Raw genomic sequence first — 21,376 nt, forward strand, 5'->3', positions numbered from 1 at the left:
CCAGCACCGCAGTTCTGACCTGTAGCACAGCCCCGTTACTCCAGTCGCGGGCCTCTCCTGAGCGGAACGCCAACTTACGCCGGGGTTTTATGACCTACACAAATGGGGGGTTGAAATCGAGGTCAGCACCATCCACAGACGGCCTAGGATGACCTAGAGTGACCAAAGGGCAGCAGCTGTGGCCACATGAGGCCCAGTCCCCACGGGACAAGCCGTTTCCTGAGGGCAGCACAGCCACCCACTACATAAAGATCTTGAGAAGATGTGCTTATTAGTGAATTACAAATGACTTCCGAGGACACAAAAAATTGCCAACGGGGTGCTTTGGGTCTATAGGGGGTGGGAAAGCAAAGCATTAAAAAAAAAAAAAGCAGCCAAAAGAACTTGATTTCAAACTTGCTTCTCTCCTTAATTTAGCTAGAACATTTCTTCCAAATGCCCCTTTTGCATCTCAATGTGGCTTTCAGAAAAAGTCCTTTTAGACAAGAAGTACTTGTCAGCCGGAACACTGCAAGTGAAAGCTATAAAATCTAAAGAAACTGCAAATTAGTATTTTCACCACCAAAGGCCACCATTAAATGCAATTTAGACACACAGTTAACAACCAGGCAGATGACTGCCCAGCGTGGGACAGAACATCAGAACATCTTGCTTGCTACCAACAACTCCCTGCTAAGGGAACAAGGCCTCTCCTAGAAGGTGAAGCTGCCCAGCCCAGGTTACTGGGCCACAGGGCCGCAGCTTTGGTTCTCCACGGACTCTCACCTGCTTTAGTGCGGGGTGTGGGGCAGTAGCAGGCTCAGCCTTGGCCTGTGCGGGGGCGGCACCCTGTTGCAGGAGGCGCTGCTCAATCTCCTGCTCCTGCTGCAGAGCCTTCACAAAAGCAGCCTTCAGCCGGCTTGTGTGCTCTACCTTCAGTGCCTTCTTCTGGTTGGATGCCATGCAGTTCTCGCACATGATGGCGCCACCCTTCTCCTCCCGCCAGCGGCACGTGAAGTCCGTCTTGCACTGCGCACACATGTAGGGCTCCCGGGACAGAACAGTAGCGGCTGAGATCCTGCCTGCTGCAGAGAAGGATAGGTGGGCTCATGTTAGAGGAACAAGATGCCAGGGTCAGAGCCCCTACCATCCCAGGGCAGGATGAGAACGCACAACAGATTTGGAGCACTGTTCTGGACTCTGTAGCCCAGCTGGCATCAGGCAGCCAAATCCTAAGACACTGTTTGGCACACATGTATTGGGCGCCAACTGTGTGTGGGCACTAGGCCACCCTTGGGCTTTGAGGAAGGTTTGCTGATAGAAGGGAAGTAAAGCTTTGGAAAAACACCATGGATTAGCATTGGGTACCAGCTCTCAAGAACATGAGTGCTCTCTAGGGGCACCTTGGTGGCTTGGTTGGCTAAGCGTCGGCCTTCGGCTCAGGTCATAATCCCACGATCTTCGGATAGAGCCCCAAGGTTGGGTTCCCCACTCATAGCAGGGGAGTCTGCTTCTCCCTCTCCCCCACCCCTGGCTGCTTGTGCGCACTCCCATGCACGCTCATTCTCTCAAAAACAAACAAAACAGTAGTGCTCTCAGATTGGCTCCTCCCAATTGACTTTCCCACCCTCCCACACCTTCAGGTCCTTGTCTTGCTGTGATAGGCATCCTGTCTAGTGGGCAAGTCAACTAAGGATCGATCGATCATCCAGCAAGTGCTCATGCTGACAAGTTACATATGCAGTGTCTTGTGCATTCAAAGGTGTTCAATCCTCCCAGTAACGCTCTAACGGGGCACCCCAACCCATTGTTCTGAGGAGGAAACCAAGGCTGGGGAGATGAAATGACATGTAGAGTCACAAGCCAGTCAGTGGCAGGGCCAGGACTCACACTTGCCCAGGTGAGGGCAAACAACTGCTCTGGGTTGCTGGCAGAGAGATGGGAACATTGCATCTCCTCGGTTGGCCTAGGAAGGGTGACTGGAGAAACCAAGTAAGCTGCATGCTCAGGCATGAGTCCAGTATTTTTTTCGTCACTGAAAGTGAAGTAAAAAGGGGGGGGGGAAGGCGGGGGGGGGGGGGGGGCGTGTTCCTGGGTGGCTCAGTTGGTTAAACATCCGACTTGATTTCGGTTCAGGTCACAATTTTGAGGTCGTCAGATTGAGCCTTATGTTGGGCTCCACACCAACAAGTCTGCTTGTACCTCTTCCCACCTACCCTCTCCCTCTCTCTAAAATAAAGAAAATAAAATTGTAAGAGAATCACAGAAAGTAAAGTAAGGGTTACTTTTTGCATTCTGTATCAGTCTTTTTTTGTGTCTAGTGTACTTAAGAGTTTAACGTCCTCCTAACATCAGAGACAATGCTGCCAGGGCACCCTTGGCCTCTCCCTCCCAGCCTTGGCCTGTCTGAGCCACCTCAGAATGCTGAGGGGCTTTGTAGAATCAGTCAGAGGGAGCCCCACAGAGCAGAGAGACCCCACAGAGCAGAAGAGACATCGCCGGTCCCAGCCACCTGGGGTCCATCTCAGACCCCCAGCTCTAGGCCCTCACTTGTAGGTAGCATGCTCTGACAAAAAGAGAACATCACCTTCCAAATGTCCAACCCTAGAGGACACAATACCTTTCTAGGCAGCTATGGTGGGCATGACCAACATCAGAATGGAGACACTGATAAGAGACTGCACTTAACTACCCAGCCTGGGGCTCTGAGAGGTATCAGGGACACTTTTTTAAAATTAAAAAAAAAAAAAAATTATGAGAGAGAGAGACAGAGAGAGGCAGGCAGACACACAGGCAGACAGAGAAGCAGGCTCCATGCAGGGAGCCCGACGCGGGACTCTATTCTGGGTCTCCAGGATCACGCCCTGGGCTGAAGGCGGCGCTAAACTGCTGAGGCACCGGGGCTGCCCATCAGGGGACACTTCAAATGGGGCTCAGAGCTTCCTCCCGCAGTAGGTTCTGTTTTATTTTATTTTTTATTTTTTTAGTAGGTCCTGTTTTAGACAATACAAGAGGGATACTGACCCACGGTGAGAGAACAAGTAGAGACAGGCTAATCTGGGAGAGTAGATGCCCAGGGCACACAGGTATAGATAGGTGGGCAAGGTTTTGTATTAGTTTTTTTTTTTTTTTTTTTTTTTGGGGGGGGGGGGTGAGGTGGGTGGGTTTGCATTTATTCTATGCAGAATTTACTCCCGGGCCGTAGGTTTTGGTTTCTTCAGTTTCTTCTGGGATATCTTTTTCTTCTGTGCAACCTCCTCTTCTGGTTTAGGAACAATCTGCTCTTTTTCAGTAAGAATCATCTCGATGTGGCAAGGAGAGCTCATGTATGGGTTAATGTGGCCATGAGCCCTCTAAGTTCTAGGTCATATCTTGGGGGCTTTGTTCACCTAGATGTGCTCAATGACCAGAGAATCTACATTTAAACCCTTAAGTTCAGCATTACTCTCTGAATTTTTAAGCATGTACAGTAAAAATTCAGCACTCTTCTTGGGCGACTGACTCTGTGTCCAGCCCCACTGTTTGGCCGGTGCACACCTACCAACTCCACCATTGTAGCAACAGAATGGCACACACTGCTTCTGCAAAGTGACATCTTTCAGATACATGGTGGTGTTTTGGATATGCATACCCTTGATGGCCTGGGCAGTTTCATGCGTGTTCTTAAAGTGAACACGAAGATCTGAACCTCTCGATTTGCATGATTTTGTAGGGTTTTCTGGGTCCAGCAAGTAGCAAACCATTTTCGGAGGTCATCTCAGGCCGCTTGGGAAAGAGGATAGGTGGGCATTGTGTCCTGACTTGCCTCCCACCCATCCTGCACTGGCCTCATGGCAGCTCCTTTGCCAACATCACTCCATCATAAAGACACCAAAGGGATCCAGACACGTAAAAGTTCACATTTTTTCCCTGCTGGGCCTAGCTCTGGGGCCCCCTGACAAGTAGAAGCCATCATCCTCAATTTTACAAAGGACTATGTTGGCCCTTTGTGGCCTCCCACTCTCAGCCTGACTCGTGGTCAGTCCTTGATATGGCCTTGTGGTTGGGAAATAAATTTTAAGAGCAATGGGGTTTGGTGGATGTGGTACAGTAAGGAAGCTACAAGTTAATCAGAGGTGGCCAGATGGGCATCTGGTCCCCTAGGTCTGGTCCACACCCAGATTATGGAGGGCTCTACCTCTCAAGAGGCATTGGATATAACGCCCAAGGATATGATAGATCCTCTGTGATATACTGACTAAAGAGGGGAAGAGAGCACTCCCTCCAACATGCAAACACCAAGCAGGCACTGCAGGGACGACAGTTCCCTGTCACACACACCTACCTCTCTCCTTCCCTATGGAAGAGAAGCAAACAGACAGAAGGTGCTTTTCCTTTGTACAGGCCCCATTACTAATGCCCCCAACTCTGTGCTGGTAGAAGTAGCCCTCGGGAGGGGTCGGCATGTACCCGGGACAATTTAAGGTATGCAATCTGAAGCCTACCAGGCTTTCCCTTGCCCTGGACCAGTTCGGTTCCACCTCTACCTCAGCTCTGAGCATCTGCTGAGATCATGCATGGTGAGGATTCAGGCTGGCCACTCAATATCACCACAGACTCAATCTCAGAGCAGAAACATCTTCAAATCAGCATCTGGTGGAGGTGTCCCAAGGGCCAACCTGGCGTGCTTGCCTTTTTTTTTTTTTAAGGATTTTATTTATTTATTCATGAGAGACACATACACAGAGAAGCAGAGACCCAGGCAGAGGGAGAATCAGGACTCGATCCCAGGACCCCGGGATCATGACCCAAGCCAAAGGCAGATGCTCAACCATTGAGCCACCCAGGTGCCCCAACCTGGCTTTCCACTTCCATTTCCTTTTTTTTTTTTTTTTTTTTTAAAGATTTTATTTATTTATTCATGATAGTCACAGAGAGAGAGAGAGAGGGGCAGAGACACAGGCAGAGGGAGAAGCAGGCTCCATGCACTGGGAGCCCGACGTGGGATTCGATCCCGGGTCTCCAGGATCGCGCCCTGGGCCAAAGGCAGGCGCCAAACTGCTGCGCCACCCAGGGATCCCCCCCACTTCCATTTCCAATGTAGTTACTTACTTTTTTTTTTTTTAGATTTATTTTTATTTATTTATGACAGAGAGAGAAAGAGAGGGAGAGAGAGAGAGGCAGAGACACAGGCAAAGGGAGAAGCAGGCTCCATGCCAGAAGCCCAACGCGGAACTCGATCCCGGGACTCCAGGATCGCGCCATGGGCCAAAGGCAGGTGAGAAACCGCTGAGCCACCCAGGGATCCCCAGTTACTTACTTTTGATTACTATCCTATATATGCCTCTTTATCCATAAAACCTCCTAACATGCAAGTGGTGCTTTCCAAACTATTTCCAAGGAGGATAAAGTAAGTCTGGCACAGGCATGGGTATCCCTCTCCTACCTTCAGGGATCAGAGCACTCAAGGCTCTGGAAAGTTCTAGATGGAGAGACTTATCTGGAAGCAAAGCCTGTCAGTCTCCTGCAAACGTTCCCCCTCATCCCTCTCTGCCTGCCCCAACATCATAGAGTTGTTGGGGGGATGCTGCTCATCCCCCCCTTAGACCATGTGTGCAGGGCCTTAGGCTTTTCTAGGGCCCAGCTCTCAGTAGAGGTCCCAACAAGTGAAGAAAGCTGACTGTGATATGTTTAAGAAGTTATCTAAAGTAACAGATGGTAACTACACTTATTGTGGTGAACACTGAATAATGTATAAAATTGTTAAATCACTATATCATACACCTAAAACTAACGTAAAATTGTATGTCAACTACATTTCAATAGTAAGTATTTTTAAAAATGTATAAATTAATGGGGCACTAATGGGGTGGCTCAGTTGGTTGAGTGTGAACATAGGACTCTTGATTTCCGCTTAGGTTATGATCTCAAGATCGTGAGAATGAGCCCGCCTAAGGTCCCCCAACCCTGCTCTTTGTGCACGCACTATCAATCAATCAGTCAATAAATGTAAAAACTAGAAAACATAAGCAAAAAGTTAAGCCTCACAACAAGGAGGACTGATAACAAAAGGTTATCCATAAGATGCCCTGCCTCAGACAGCTTTCATTTCAGTACACAGTAGGCATTCTACCATGTGCTATGCATTGAAAATAACCTAAGTAATAGAAACTTCAGTGGCAAGACATGAAAATGGCCTCAAGGCCCACTCACCTTGGGTCTCTAGCAGGTTCTGCACCACTTCCTCCAGGCCGACCAGGTAGATGAATTCGTTGTTGGCAGCGCTGGGTAGGAAGTTCATCTCTGGGGCAGGGGGCTTGGGAGGGGGGATTTCAAGCAGCGTCTTCTCCAGCTGTTTGCGCAGTGCAAGCTTGGCAGCTGCCTGACGGCTGGCTGGAGAATCAGCAGAGGTGACCACAGAGGCCACGCTGGTGGGGGTGGAGTTGGCCTGAGCAGAGGTGGCTGTCGTCCCTTTCAGCGACGCTGGGGAAGGCTATTGGAAAATAACCACCTGGTCAGGGTCCTGGAGGCACCTGATCCCACAACCCAGGATGACACTCTTAGCTGCACTAATGAGTCTTTTGGGTAGTAACTCAGGGCTGCCCGACATCAGCAAGCCAACAGGCAAAACAGCATTAAACTCATCATCCTATGAGATGACCAATCTTGTAAACATATTTGTTGAGGTTTAGCTGATATCCATTTATAATCTGTATTCTGCTGTGTTTTGCCACATGAGGACACCCATGAAGCCATAACTACGACCAGGGCAGTGGGCACTCCTGCTCAGGCAACACAGCCACTGTTTGGTCACTATGGTCTGGCAGCCCTCCTCCTAGCATAGAGCTAGATGGCCTCCTCCACAGGGGTATGACAGTGGATCACTACAGCACTGCTGACATTTCCTTCATAAGCATCTTTATGTGTGGTTCTCTGGAGACTCTGACGTTTCACTTAGCTCATGTGTCCTCATTGGGGTTATAGGGGCTTTTGGACCAACCCCTGCCCCTTCCACCCTCTTGATCTTTGGTGCTCCCATACTACTTTCTCGTCTTCATTTGGATCCTAGTGAGCCAATGCTCCACTGTCTCCCTGCTCTAGTTCACCCAGCCCCCCAACCCTGTCAAGTGCTCTCGCCAAAACCCAAAGCTGATCACACCAGTGCTCTTAGCTTATGTAGGGTTGAGGATCCTTCCTGAAAATCTAAGGAAAGCAGCATACACCACCTCCAGGAAAATACACACACCTAGTAACTTGCACACAACACATCACACACAGGACTCAGGGAGTCCAGTAGGTTTCCCAGGTCTCCACCCTCACAGAGAGTGTCCAGAGCTAAAGAAGCCTCCCAATACAGAGAACACCAGCCTTCACAGCACCCTGGCCTGGCCTAACTTTAGAGAAGGTAGGAATGCTGCTCAGAACCCTGCTGGTCGGGCTCTTATCTGAGGGAGGCAGACAAAGATCCATCAACCCAGAGGAGGAAGAGAAGCCAATATATCCATCAGCAAAAGCCCCTGAAGACCCAATCATTTTATCTGTCAATAAAGCTCTTGCTTCTGGCCTGCCCACTTACTCTGGTCCCATCTTCTTGGCTTTGCTGGCTGGGAACAGACCCACCCCATCTCAGAGGCTCTGCACAGAGGTGAAAGGACTTGTGGCTAAGAATAGATGTGCTGTGCTGTGAGGACATTTGCAGACACACTCCCCTCATGTGCTCATGCAGACAGGGAGGAGAGTGGGGAAGGCTCTGGAGCACTCCCATCCCAGTTATCTCCAGGTTCATCAGATGCTTTACCTGGTTTCATCCATCCCACAAAACATGCTGGGTCCCACACATACCACCTGATGCCTCCCCCCAACTCCTCAAGCTCATGTCTGCACCTCCCCCCCCCAACACCTATCTGCCTCTGCTAGACCATAGTTCTTAACACGGGACTCCAGTCCATGACTTTTATACTATATTAGGCCCAGAGAAACTCCAATCCAAACTCTCATGGAGCATTTAAGGCCTTGCCTGGTAGGGGATCCCTGGATGGCTCAGCAGTTTAGTGCTTGCCTTCAACCCAGGGTGTGATCCTGGAGTCCCGGGATCGAGCCCCACATGGGGCTCCCTGAATGGAGCCTGCTTCTTTCTCTGCCTGTGTCTCTGCCTCTCTCTCTCTGATGAATAAATAAAATCTTAAGGGGGAAAAAAAAAAAAAGCCCTGCCTGGCTGTAAGGAAGCAGGAAGGTCACACCATACCACTCTGGAGACCTGACTATGCCCCAGGAACAGGGGCCCTTGATATGTACGTGGGTGGGAGGAGGGGTAAGAAGGGCAGGTGCAAGGTACATGCCCAACTCTGACTCAGCACAGCACTCACCTGTGGGATGTTGACAAGCAGACTGGTATTGGGGACATTGGCGACGCGGATGAGGCCCTGTTGGATGATCCTCTGTCCCTGAATTTGCACACTGGGCACAGAGGCCCGGGGGGCCAAGAGGAGTGGTGGAGGCCCCGTGCTGGAATGTTGTCTGATGTTGTGGATTTGCTGTGGGGTGGGACAGGAAACAAGATGATGAGAGGGACGGGGCACCTGGGTGGCTCAGTTGGGTAATCCAATTCTTGATTTTGGCTCAGGGCTGTGAGATCAAGCCCTGCATTAGGCTTTGTGCTGGGTGTGGAGTCTGCTTGATTCTCTCTCCCATTCTCCATTTGCCCCCACCCCACCACTTGTGTGCTCATTCAAAAAAAAAGTTTCTCCCTTTTCTAAGGCTGAGTAATATCCCACTACATGGATACTCATCCCCCCCCACCACACACACTCTAAAAAAAATTAAAATAGATAGATGGATAGGTAGGTAGGTAGGTAGATAGATAGATAGATAGATAGATAGATAGATAGATAGATAGATAATGAGAGGAACAATGGATGGAGGGAAGGGTTGGGACCCATAGCCCCCAACCTGATGACCAGGAAGGGTTGTTCTCATGGGTAGCTGGTTGTTTGGAGTAGTTTGGACACTCTCTTACACTCTAAAAGCATACCCTGCTCACCTGAGCCCCCCTGACGAGTGGGGGCATGACGACCTGTGAGCTCGCCTGTGGCCCCAGCTTCGAGGATACCTGCTGTCCACCGCGGACCAGGGGTGGTGGGATGACACTGCCAGGCATTCTTGTTGAAGAAGTCTGTCAACAGCACCAAATCCCAGATTTTATATGTTTTTTTTTTTTTTTTTAACAAACAAGTTTGCTGTTTTATAAAAATAGACACTTGGGGACACCTGGGTGGCTCAGTGGTTGAGCATCTGCCTTTGGCTCAGGGCGTGATCCCGGGTCCCAGGATCAAGCCCTACGTTGGGCTCCCTGCATGGAGCCTACTTCTTCTGCCTGTGTCTTTGCCTCTCTATCTAGTTCATGATTAAATAAATAAAATGTTTTAAAAAAGTATATACTTGTTTAAAGGTGGGGTGGGCACTAAAATGTGTATCTATTCTAAGCACAAAAGAACAAGGAACATGGATTATGACAACAGCTGTGCAGACTGGGGTCATTCAAGAGTGAATTGTACCAACAAGGTAGCATATTTTCACCCACACAGCCCCTACAACAGCAGAAGTCCAGCTAACATGCTCTGGGTATCACTTGCTTGCTGGTCTGAGCTGGGAGCTCAGGCCTATTTGAGGGAAGATAGGCCCCTGTTCAAACCTTGGTCTTGTGTCTGGGAGTAGGATCTCTGCCTCTTTCACCCTGTGGGCAGGAGGTCCTGCTGGGTCCCATAACCTTGGGAGTGTTGAAATGAAAGGAACCTGATCTGCCCAAATCTTGGTTCTCTCTCCAGTTTTGCTTGGAGCTGTCATAGGAGGAGCCCTCTTGGCGCTGGCATGATTTGTTCATGATGTCAAAAGTGGCCTAACCAATCTAACCAGAAGGAATGGGCAGGCTTTCATAGGAACTGGATCAGGACTGCTCAGGAGCCTAATAAAGAGGGAATACTGACCTGAAGGGATGGCTTGCCAGAAGGAATGTTCTGGGTGCCCCGCACTAGTGGGGGAGGGGTGGTCACGGCACTCCCAGCAGAGCCTGTGGGCTGTAAGAGAGCAGGACACAAAAGATGAGGGGATCGTCAGCCCCACTCCCTCACACAAAATCCAGACGGACGATTGGTTTTCTTCCTCTTCCAAAGGCACCAAGCTCTAAGGTTCTGTTTCCAGCCTGCTAAATTCTGTAGCAGGAACTGACACGTTTGAAATGGACAGAGGAGAGATTTTCCAGCATCCTTTATCCCTGGGGATGTTTGACATCACTTTGTGGTTCAAGAGCAGGTTTTGCCTTCCAGGGGATGTGAAGGACTCGTGGTGATGGCTGAGGCAAAGGACCCCAGACCTGGACAGATTAATCCCAACCTTAGTGAGAAAATATCAAGTCCAGGTACTTCTTAAAGTAACATATTCCACTAGAGAAGGGACAGACTTGGTTCACTCCACTGAGTCTTCAACAATTGGAAAGCAAACAAGTAACAGGCAGGCTGTATCCACTGGGAGATTAAAAGATGCCAGGCCATGTCCACTTACTGACTGTGTTCTAGTGGAAGTTCAAGCAACCCCTAAGTGAGACCAGTGAGTATCTTCCTATCCTGTTCCCTTAAGGGGACATGTGTTCTATGTACTAGTGTCAGCTCTTACTGCCCAAGATACATTTACTTTCTGGTTTGCTGAGATAGTGGTTAAAGTAAATGGAAGGGTAGCTGAAAAAAAAAAACCCAAAAAACAAACTTGACCTTGGCCTACACAGTAACCTGCATTTAAAAGCAGCAAAAGGAGCCTAAGACACCAGGGGAGAGAGAGCAGAAGCCCCAGGACAGAGACTCTGGGGCCTGGGCAACATTGTGGCATGCCTCTGTAGCATTAGAAAATCTGTCCACAAAACCATTGTAGCCCCTGATGGCCAGCATGGCCACCCACAGGGTAGGAGAGGCCGCTCTGTAAATGGGTTTAGGAAAGAGCTCTTAACCCAGGACTTCCAGCGGCTTCTAAGACATCTGTTCTCTGTTTTCTTGATGTCTGTAATCTACAAGAAATTTTATATACTCAGATCGAGAATATTCTAAATCGAAACGTACTGTAATATCCTCTTATTCAAACTCCCTTTTCACTAAATCTAAAATTCAAATTTCCATTTCAGACCTTGACCCTTATGCCCCTAAGGAGACTTGTCTGCCTGTTACTAGCTGCTCCAACTCCCGGTACTGAGGTGGGCCAAAGTAATGGGTCTAGGTTTCTATCCCCTGTTTTAAATGGCTCCTGTTGACTCCTGAGGAGAGACTGGATGCACACACACCTTCTGGGCAGTGGTTTCCTTTTGTATTTGACTCTGCCGCAACTTTTTTAACAAAACAAGTTTTGCTTCTTCTAATCTTAACTCTTCTTTCAGTTGTTTAATCATCCTTTCTCGTTCTTCAGGACTGCTTTTCTGCAAGGACAAGAGAACAAGCATTGAAAGGGAGAGCCACTGCCAGGGAACACAGGACCCACCATCACCAACTCCATCTGGGGATATTGTTGGGCAGGGTCATCCCCCAGAATGAGGACAAGGCTCACCATAAGGACCTCAGTACTGGTCTCCTTCAAGGCCTCCTTCGTCAGCCCGTTCACCCTTGGGCTTGTGGGCTGCTCATTGTCAGAGAGGACAATCACATCAGGAGAGGGGGCTCTCCTCTCAGACTTCATGTCACTGTGGAGCAGGGACAGCAGGTTGTTACCAGAGTGCCTGGATGCTCTGCCAGACACCATTCCCCAGAGCCCAGCACCCACACACTCAGATTTAGACACAGTCACAGCAAGGAGGTAGGGAGCATAGCTGCCCCACTCACTCTCCCCAGTCTCTCTCCTTGGGTATTGTTCCCTACCACATACCAAAACCGACTTTCACTGCACTCACCATGAGTCACCCAAACACACAGGTAGGCGCCTAGCCAGGACTATTCTTGATGCCCACCTCTGTGTACCCAAGACTGAGGATACCTGTGTTCAAGGGTGATATGGCCATTCTGGAAGACACCTCAAACCCTTATCTACCAGGTAGTTCAGTGTTAGATAAAAATGCTCAGCCTGAGGGGCACCTGAGTGGCTCAGCTGGTTAAATGCCAACTCTCGAATTCAGCTCTGGTTGTGATCTTGCCCCCATGTTGGGCTCAGCAGGAGATTCTCTCTCTCCCTCTGCCCCTCCCCATACTTGCATGGGCAAGCAAGTGCTCCCTCTCAAAATAAAGAAATAAAATCTTACAAAAAAAAAAAAAAAAAAAGAAAAAAGAAAAAAAAGAAAGAAAAAGATAAAGAAAAGGAAAAAGAAAAAGAAACAGAAAAAAGCTCAGGTCTGGATCCTGAGGCTGAGGCAGGGTCTTTCTTGGCCTTTTGTCAGGGCTCCTGTGTATCGCTGTGACAGTATGCTAAGCTTCTACTGTGTTCCTGACTCCACACAAAGTCCCAGAGACAGCACTTTACTCTCAACCAAGCAGCTGTTTGCTAAGGGCCCAATGTAAACTTTGCCTTCAGATGTGGCCTCCAAGGACATCTGGGTGGCTCAGTTGGTTAAGTGTCTGTTATCGGCTCAGGTCATGATCCCAGGGTTCTGGGACTGAGTCCCATAGTGGACTCCTTCCTTAGCACAGAGCCTCCTTCTCCCTCTGCCTGCCACTGCTCCTGCTTGTGCTCTCTTACAAATAAATAAAATCTAAAAAAAAAAAAAAAAAAAAAAGATCTGGCCTCCACATGTGTTGAAGGGTTAGGATCCTTTTCATCTGCTGGAAAACCAGCAGCAGAAGACCAAACAAGCCCACTAGGTGGCACTGTGACCCTGAGAACAAATTCAATAAAGTTAACTGGGAGAGAGCTCCAAGTTGTCCCACTCTTCCTACTAGACTCCAGCCAAGCAGAGACAGAGTTATAGATGGAGAATTAATTTTAATAACCTACCAAACTGCCTTTTCCATTCCTGGAATGTCTCTAGGGAAGGATGGGCACAGAAGACCAAATGCTGAGGGTTCATGTCTGGCCTTGGACCCCTTCCCCTCAACCAGGGCTTTAACATCCCTCCTAAAGAGCCACATAGTGTGGCTACACCTTAATACCTCTAACCAACCTTGATGATTTAACCAGTGCTACTGTTGACCAACCTCTCACAAGAGATCAGGGGAGTGGACAAAAAGGTGCCATTTCAAGGTATACAGTCTCCTTACTGGGGTGATTAACCTGCATTCTCAAGTCCAGAAACTGGTTGACTGTTTATAAAGTGACCCAGGACGTCACATTCAGGCCTCACCAAGCCAAAGACCGATGCAATTTGGAAACCACCACTTGTTCTGTGTGCCTGCCTGCTGTCTGCCCACTCTGCCCAAGATCAACTTTCAAGGTGACCCCAGAGCTCCAATTCTATCTAGATTCTCTGGATGCACACACAGATATTGAGGGGCAGCACAAGGGCCCAGCACAGGAGCTAGAGTCACTGGTCCCAGCCGAGGTGAGCTCCCCAGGTGGCTGCATGCGGACAGAGCAGTAGCCCAGGCAGAACCATGTCTAGAGTTGCAGACTGCAGGCACTTCCTGAGCAAGAGTGCACTGAGATGATAGTAATCACTTTTTATTATCTTGAGGGCATGCACTTTTTCTGAAGGTTGAGATCTAACAAAATTCAAATTTGCTAGAGGGAAGAGGGCAGGCTGAGGGATCAAGACCATTTAGAGGCTGAAGCTTCCTGAGACGTCCACTCTGACCACAGCACTCCCAGGTCTCATCTTGGCCTGAGAGTAATCAATAACTCATCCAAGAGATGACGTCACCCCACCCCCCATCAATGATCACTCAGCATCCCAGCAGCCAGCAGGGAGTGAACTTCCTGTATGCTAATCAGCTACCAAAAAGTCATGTGACAAAGGCATTTCCCTCCTTGGTCATGTGACCCTTTAACTGTGCCTTCCAACATGAAAACCATGGCAACAGCCAGTTCTAACCGGTTTGTGACATGCAGCCTTCATTTTGAGAAGTGAGGTAGGGCTCAGGTGCTGTCAGAAAATGGAGGCACCCAGCTCACCCTGGGGCTGCCCAGCTGCAGGCACTTCCTTTGTGGCACCAACCCACAAGGAACTCTTGGTATATTACAGGGACCAGGGCTACCTCTTCCAAACAGAGAGGCCACCAGCCCCTCTAGTTTCCAACATGGAAAACTTTCCTAAGCTCAATTTTTAAAGCAAAGGTGCTTCAAAAGTCTTCTCAGTACTTTCTCAGTTCTTTAAAAAAGAATACCCCTTTGACACAGACTGAAAATTACTATGGGCAAATTGTTTTAAATTATAAAACCATTTAGGCAGAAGAACGAAACCAGAGGAAATCTAGCCCAATATGCCAGGGGGATAGCACTGTGGCCAGGTACACTGCTTTACTACTTCAGTCCATGGTGGGCACGTGGGCACCAAGTTTATTTGGAAGCTATATGATCTCAGAGCAAATCCAATAAGCTCATCTTGCCCATCTTGTGAACTTTTATATAAAATATTATTACCAAAAGAGTTTTTTTAAAGACTTTATGAGAAAGATATAGCAAGGGAGGACAAGCAGGGAGGGAGGACAGAGAGAAGCAAGGAGGCTTCCTGCTAAGCAGGGAGCATGATGTGGGGCTAGATCCCAGGACTCTGGGATCATGACCTGAGCCAAAGGCAAACTCTTAACCGACTGAGCCACCCGGTGACCCCCCCCCCCAAATCAAAAGACTTTATGTGACCTATGAAAATCCCTGAAAGCAGACCATGCTATTGTCAATAAAAATGGTCTCATCATCTCCTCCCCTGTATGCCAGCCCTGGCTAAACAAACACAAAAGTTCTGTTACCTGCTTAGAACTTCCATCAAGTTTCCCAGAGGAAAGGCAGGGATTACATAATCTTAATTCAACAATAGATCCCATGTCCTCGGCACCAGGCTACCATCCCAATTGCTTACCAACTAGCAGTCAGGATAAGGTTAAAATGTAGTGTTCTTCCAGTCCATTCCAGGGGAAACAGTCTCATCAAGAGAACACAGAAACCATCCTTGGCACCTCTGACCTTTGTTCTCTGAAAGGGCTTGCCTAACATATGGGAAAGGGATACTTCATCCACAATCGTTCATTCATTTACTTACTCTTATTTGCTGAAAACCCACTAAGAAAGCAGGTGCTATGCCAAGCAATAGGGATAAATACCTGGATAAAAGGCAGTTCTGTGCTTAGGATCCATCAGGAGGGACAGATCCTCAAACCAGGAGGGGAGGGGTAAGTAAGGGAATACCCACAGGTGAGAATGGACCACCAACTTGCCTTGGCTCACTGAACAGCTTCAGTAGAGCTCAAAGAAATGCAGCATCTTGTTACCCCAAAGACCTGCTCTCCATCAAAAACTGCATTTCACAAGATCCCCAAGATTTTTTTTTTTTAAAGACTTTATTTGAAGGGGAGAGAGCACACCAGAGTGGTGAGGGGCAGAGGGAGAGGGAGAAGCAGACTCCCCACTGAGAAGGGAGTACGATGTGGGACTCTCATGATCATGCCAAGATCATGATCCAAGCCGAAGGCAGACGCTCAACTGACCAAGCCACCCATGTACCCAGATCCCCAAGATTCTTGCACACACTAAGGAAGCTTACGAGGACTGTAGGCTCAATGAATTCTTCTCAAGACAACAAATTCCAGAGCCAGCCTAAGTAGACAGGTATGGCCAGCCAAAACCATTCCCTGCCAGAATCCTCCCTCTTCCTCTCATCTTTTGGGCCTGGCTGGGTAGGGAGAGGCAAGTAGCTACTAGCAGTGTTTTAAGGGTAGGGTGGGGGGCATTGCTAGACCTAACACCAGTCTCACCAACTTCTGCACTCACCTTGGCTCCACCAGACCCCACCCCACCCCGGGGTGTTCCTCCACTGGAGCCCATTCACACCTCCCAGGCCAAACTGATCACCAGGCTTTTCCAGCTCTCAGCCCCTGTAACCCAGGCTCCTACCCAGATATATCCTGCTTAGGTTCCTCCTGCCTTCACTATGGATCCCTCCATGTAATGTCCCTCCACCACATTCCTGAGGCCCCCATGTGAGCCCCAACTCACACTTCAAGACACACTTGAAACTAAATGCCTTCAGAAAGGTCCCTGGCTGGCTCAGTCCTCCAACATGCCAGCCTGGAAGCATGATCAGCACTCCTAGAGCACTCATGGAGAACATCCTCCACAGCATGCATGCCTGAGGAAGCCTTCTTAGCTAAGCCCAGTACTGTGCATCATGGAGGCAGGGAGGGAGCTCAGGGCAGAATTCTGGGTTCCACTGAAGGCTGAGCAGAGGAGAGGCTTCCCTGAAGACAGCCAGTTTATTCACCCTCACTCCAGCAAACTAGTCCAAGAAAAGTACCTTCACCTTTCTACTGGGTCAACCCCACAGTCTCCCAGAGTGACATTGTCATTACCTATTTGTCAGGCAGGTTCCCTCACCCAAGCAGAGGCTTGGAGGCCATCAAAGGCACAGGAGCCAGGGCCCCACAACCCCACCTGGAGTCTGTCACCATGAGGCCCAGGCACTCAGCTTCCAATGAGGGCCAAGATATTCCCAGGCTAACCCAATAAGCAATGGGCAAGAGGGGCCCAGCCCTGATGTAACACAATAGCCCCAAGAAAGGGGGTGATGCCCCTTACTTCCCCAGGGCCAGAGTCTTCCCCGTGCCCTACTGGCTGGAAGTGGGGGGCAGGCCAGGCCACAGGGCCTCCTCCAAAGCCTGTGGCTGTGCTCACAGAAGCTCACACAAGTAGGTACTGTGAACCAAGCTTACACACTGGGGGCTTCCCCCACAAAACTGTCTGAGTTTCAGCTGGTTCTGCCTCTTGTAAGGAAGGGCCCAGGGCAGGACATTTCCCTCTTTGTGCCCCCTATACCAGGACAAGAATTCCTGCCCTGCTGCCCCTCAGGATTGCGAGTGAGGTGAGACCTCAGTACTGAGGAGGCTCAGACACTGTAGATCATCCTAGGCCCCAAACAGTAAAGAGCTGCTTGCCATGAATCCAAGCCTGGCACACAGCAGACAACTGGCTATTGTGGGTTAATATTCAAATGTTCTCAAACCTGGGGTGGGCAGGAATGGATCTGTTCTATGAACTGCTCTGTCCTACCAGCTGGAGCAGGGACTGGCACAGTGGGTACTCAGGAAACACAGCTGATAGGCATAACTACCTCTTCTTCCTCTTCCTTAGTACCTGGTTCCAGGATTGTGGGGGTGGGGGGGGTGTCTGTGAATTCACAAGGAATCCAGTAACGCCTGTAGATTGACTTAATCACCTTGCACATGTGGATGTCTCTTTCCACATGCACATATGTCACACTGCAAAAGGATGTACAAATTCACCTAAAATGATTTCTGAAGGGGCACCTAGATGGCTCAGCATCCAACTCTTGATTTCAGCTCAGGTCATGATTTCATGGTATGAGATTGAGCTCCGTGTTGGGCTCTGCACTGAGAGTGGAAGCCTGCTTAAAATTCTCTCTCTCCCTCTGCCCCTCCTTGACCCCCATATGCTCAGGGTACTCCCTTCTCTCTTTAAAGGGAAAAAAAAAAAAAAAAAGGATTTCTGAATTGTGTCATTATGTCTTTTCAAGTAATAGGTCCTGGAAGTGTAACTCCTAACCTGTGAGTCAGGACTCTGGACGATGTTAAGGAGCCCTAATACAATTGACAAATCAATGTACCACTGTGCTAGACCTTGATGAGGCTGCCTATACCTTTCCATGTTCACACACCCACCCAGTCGTGTCCCCAAAACCTGGGGGTTTTGTGGCTCAAACTGAACTACAGGAATGCAAAAGAAGCAACACTACAAGCTTTTGAGGCAAGGTTACAGAAGCCTTGCAGTTACTGCTTGGGCCCTGAGAATGCATGCTCTGCTTGGGGTCTCACTGCAATGAGGATGTCAAATTAGCTGTATAGAAAGAGGGTTAAAGACATAGAGACAGGGCTAGCCATCCCCCTACATGAGTGAAAAAGCCACTGGGGATATCCAGCCTGGTTGAAACAGGGCTGCAAAGATAAAAGCCCAAGAAGCAGTGCCCACCTAGGACCATCCGATCAGCAGACACGACAGACAATGCTACACCAATACATCATCATTTTAAACCACTAAGCTAACAGAGCTGACAGCCCAGCTCTGCCCCCAGGGAACTAGCCCACACCACTGTAACTCCATAATCTCTCTCAGAGACTGTCCCCAGCAAGGAGATTCACTCTAGAAATTACCCTGGAACAAAAGCAGGGAGAAAGAATGTGGGAAAGAAAATAAGTTTACAAGCAACCACCCCTGCTAAACCTCTAACCCCCCCGCCCCCCCACAAAGGACCAGCAGCAGTTCTCTGTATATGGAGGATGGCCATGGCAAATGCAGAATTGAGAGGATATGGGAGAGCAGCTCCAGAAAGGCCCAAGAGACCAGAGGTGCTCAAAAAAGAAAGGAAGTGAACAGAGGGTCCCACAGGAGAGGAGGGGGCCACCTGTGTCTGGGAGCCACCATAGCCTCAAACACTACACTGAGTGGTGTGAATCAAAACCAGAAAGCAATTCCCCATGCTTAATCTAATAAGCATCCCCATTCCAGAAACACTTCTAGAAGAGTCCTACAAGAGAAAGATGGTTACCACAAGCTCCCAGTTTAGTCCTATCACATGGCAGGCCCCTACACATGCTTCTGGGATCTTTCATGGGCTTCTGGACATGGGAGCTACTGACTAGACCCCACAACAGCCCCCCCTCCTTTCTCAAGGGGTGCCATTCACCTAAGAGACACTTGATGTGATTAGAAAGGGAGCTCTGCTCACACAGACACAGGCTGTGCCCCAAAGCTGAAGACTTATCTGTCTCAGGGGATGGCAGGCACCGCAGGGAGCCTGAATCCCCTCCCCAGACCCTTAGGGCTCTGTAGCCCACCTGCTTCCTGCCTGCCCAGGCCCCTCTTCAATTCCCTGGACTCCCTTCTTGGCATCCATTACCATTTCTCCCAGCCCTGTAACTTGACACTCTGTTGGCTGGGATGTCAAGAGAAAAGCCCAGAGCCTGCTTTGTAGGGGCTGGAAAGTCAGAACACATTTTGCTTCTTGGCCACAGAGGCCATGGAGGTGAGCAGCTGGGGATGAGATTTTTGAAACTTAGCCATCATTCTTCCTGGAGACTTCAGGTCCAACTATTACTCTGAGAATCCATTATGGCACACCCTGCCATGCCACAGATACCGCTGAACATCTTAGAAAGAAGAGAAGGAGCTCCTGTGGCCAGGCTCTGGCCCAGAGAATCCATCCCCCCTCCTGGGCCCCCAGTAAAGGTGGGCAGTCCCAAGGTGCATGGAAAATGCAAAGGAGCACTGTGCTGTCAGCAAGGCCAGGAAGCATTCAGCCTGTCCTACTGGGGCTCCTTCTAGGAACACAGGAACCCCTGGAAGTCACAGCCTGCCCAAGGAGGCCCAGAGGACTTCATGCAATAGGAGCAACAGGGGTCAGTTTTGGGAGCATGCAGAATGACCAAGGGCTATAGAGATAAGGCAAGGATGGGTGAAAGAGAGCACTCCTTGGGCCAGAGAAACCAGATGTGATCCCACATAAAGACCCCCCCCCCACCAAATGGCAATGGGGCAGCCTCTGGGCAAGCATCCACCCACAGAGGTCACCGGCAACCTAATCCTGCCAGCATCCAGCATCTCTAGCAAGGATCTGATACCACCAGGAAAGTTTAATCCAGTTCAGTACACTCTGCTCAGAAATTTGGGAAGGGGCACTTGGAAAGGGGACCAATGACCACAGTCATAAACTGAAAGTTTGATATACATTAGATTTAGAAAAATCACCCAGGGATCCCTGGGTGGCGCAGTGGTTTAGCGCCTGCCTTTGGCCCAGGGCGCGATCCTGGAGACCCGGGATCGAATCCCACATCGGGCTCCCGGTGCATGGAGCCTGCTTCTCCCTCTCCCTGTGTCTCTGCCTCTCTCTCTCTCTCTGTGTGACTATCATAAATAAATAAAAATTAAAAAAATCTTTAAAAAAAAAAATCACCCAGGACATTTGCTGATAAATAAAAATTAAAAAAATCTTAAAAAAAAAAAAATCACCCAGGACATTTGCTGACCCTTTACAAGGGCCATCCCTGTGCCACCACCAAGATGCACACTTCTGTGCAATCCTCTCAATTGCCTAATCGTCATTCCATTTACAGGTGAGAAAATAGTCTGAAAGGCGTACTTCTCGAAGTCACACAGGTATGGCCTGCAGATAACCTGGGCTCATACTAGGCCTAGGCTTCTGTGGACCCTTGGCAATCCTGCCCAACTCTGGGACACTGAGGGCTGTCACATGTACCCGCACTGCATTGGGATGCAGGCCCCCCATTACAGGTCAGAACAGCTGGGTACCCATGGCCTACAGAGAGCTCAATGGTACCCCAGAAAAAGAAACAGAAGGTGGGAAATACCAGGCTCCACATGACTGTCAACTCTGACACCTCTAACTCAGGTCATCAAATACCATTTTTGGACTAAAGAAAAAATATTTTTTTAAGATTTTACTTATTCATGAGAGACAGAGAGAGAGACAGAAACATAGGCCAAGGGAGAAGCATGCTCCCTGCAGAGAGCCTGATGCAGGACTCGACCCCAGGACCCCAGGATCATGACCTGAGCCAAAGGCTCAACTCCTGAGCCACACAGGTGCCCTGAGGAAAATGTTTTTATTTATACTTAGGATCCTGGACAGCCAGCAGCATCCACATCCCATGTCCTCGAGGTGAGAAAGAGATGATGGTGTGACAACATGGATACGGAACTTGGACTTGACTGGGAAACAACTCTCCCTACATATGGACTACCACCTACCCAAGAAAGCTGGGTGGGGTTTTGGCACTCTGGAATCCTGACTCCTAAAGGGCCTGAGGCTTGGGAGAGCAAGAGAAAAAGGAGCATGGGACCCCAAATGCCACAATACTAGTGATCACAATACTAGTGATCCCTCCTTTGTCCGGTCACCATACCCACATGCCAGACCAACCTTCCTCCAGTGAGGAACACAAAAAGAACACAGGAGTACTCTGCAGCATGGAGCGATTCACTACATCACATGAACCCAAATACACTTCTCCCAAGATACCAGCTCCCTCACCAACTCACAGCAAGAGAAAAGTCACCGATGTGTAGATGAAAACTACACACCAGGAACAAACACTGCTTTGCAGCTTGCAGCAACTTCAAACTTCTGTGATAAATGGAGAGTGCTTACTTTGCCTGAAAATTTACTGCCCCCTTCTAAAAATCTGTTTCAAACTGCTGGATCTTCCCCCTACCTAACCCTGGCAAATCCCAACTTGTCCTCCCAGCAACAGCTCAGGTGCCCCCCACCCCCAACAGA

The 21,376-nt window shown here is 49.3% G+C and overlaps 1 protein-coding gene across 8 annotated transcripts in view; it reads right to left on the reverse strand.

Moving 5' to 3' along the window:
* The window catches only part of GATAD2A (GATA zinc finger domain containing 2A), a 107,492-nt gene that overhangs the window by 4,054 nt on the left and 82,062 nt on the right, over positions 1 to 21,376 (reverse strand). For 5 of the 8 annotated variants that reach the window (XM_025458183.3, XM_025458184.3, XM_025458185.3 and 2 more), the window contains 8 exons: positions 11,542 to 11,674; positions 11,282 to 11,413; positions 9,942 to 10,031; positions 8,999 to 9,130; positions 8,325 to 8,492; positions 6,172 to 6,451; positions 766 to 1,064; positions 20 to 94 (listed from right to left, as the gene is read on the reverse strand). In XM_025458183.3, coding sequence (XP_025313968.1) covers positions 20 to 94; positions 766 to 1,064; positions 6,172 to 6,451; positions 8,325 to 8,492; positions 8,999 to 9,130; positions 9,942 to 10,031; positions 11,282 to 11,413; positions 11,542 to 11,674 — 1,309 coding nt within the window. The remainder of the gene's footprint in view (positions 1 to 19; positions 95 to 765; positions 1,065 to 6,171; positions 6,452 to 8,324; positions 8,493 to 8,998; positions 9,131 to 9,941; positions 10,032 to 11,281; positions 11,414 to 11,541; positions 11,675 to 21,376) is intronic. The other 3 variants (XM_049098066.1, XM_049098068.1, XM_049098067.1) reach the window with 3 other exon arrangements.

This window comes from Canis lupus, chromosome 20 (genome assembly GCF_003254725.2).
Source record: "Canis lupus dingo isolate Sandy chromosome 20, ASM325472v2, whole genome shotgun sequence".
Lineage (NCBI taxonomy): Eukaryota > Metazoa > Chordata > Mammalia > Carnivora > Canidae > Canis > Canis lupus.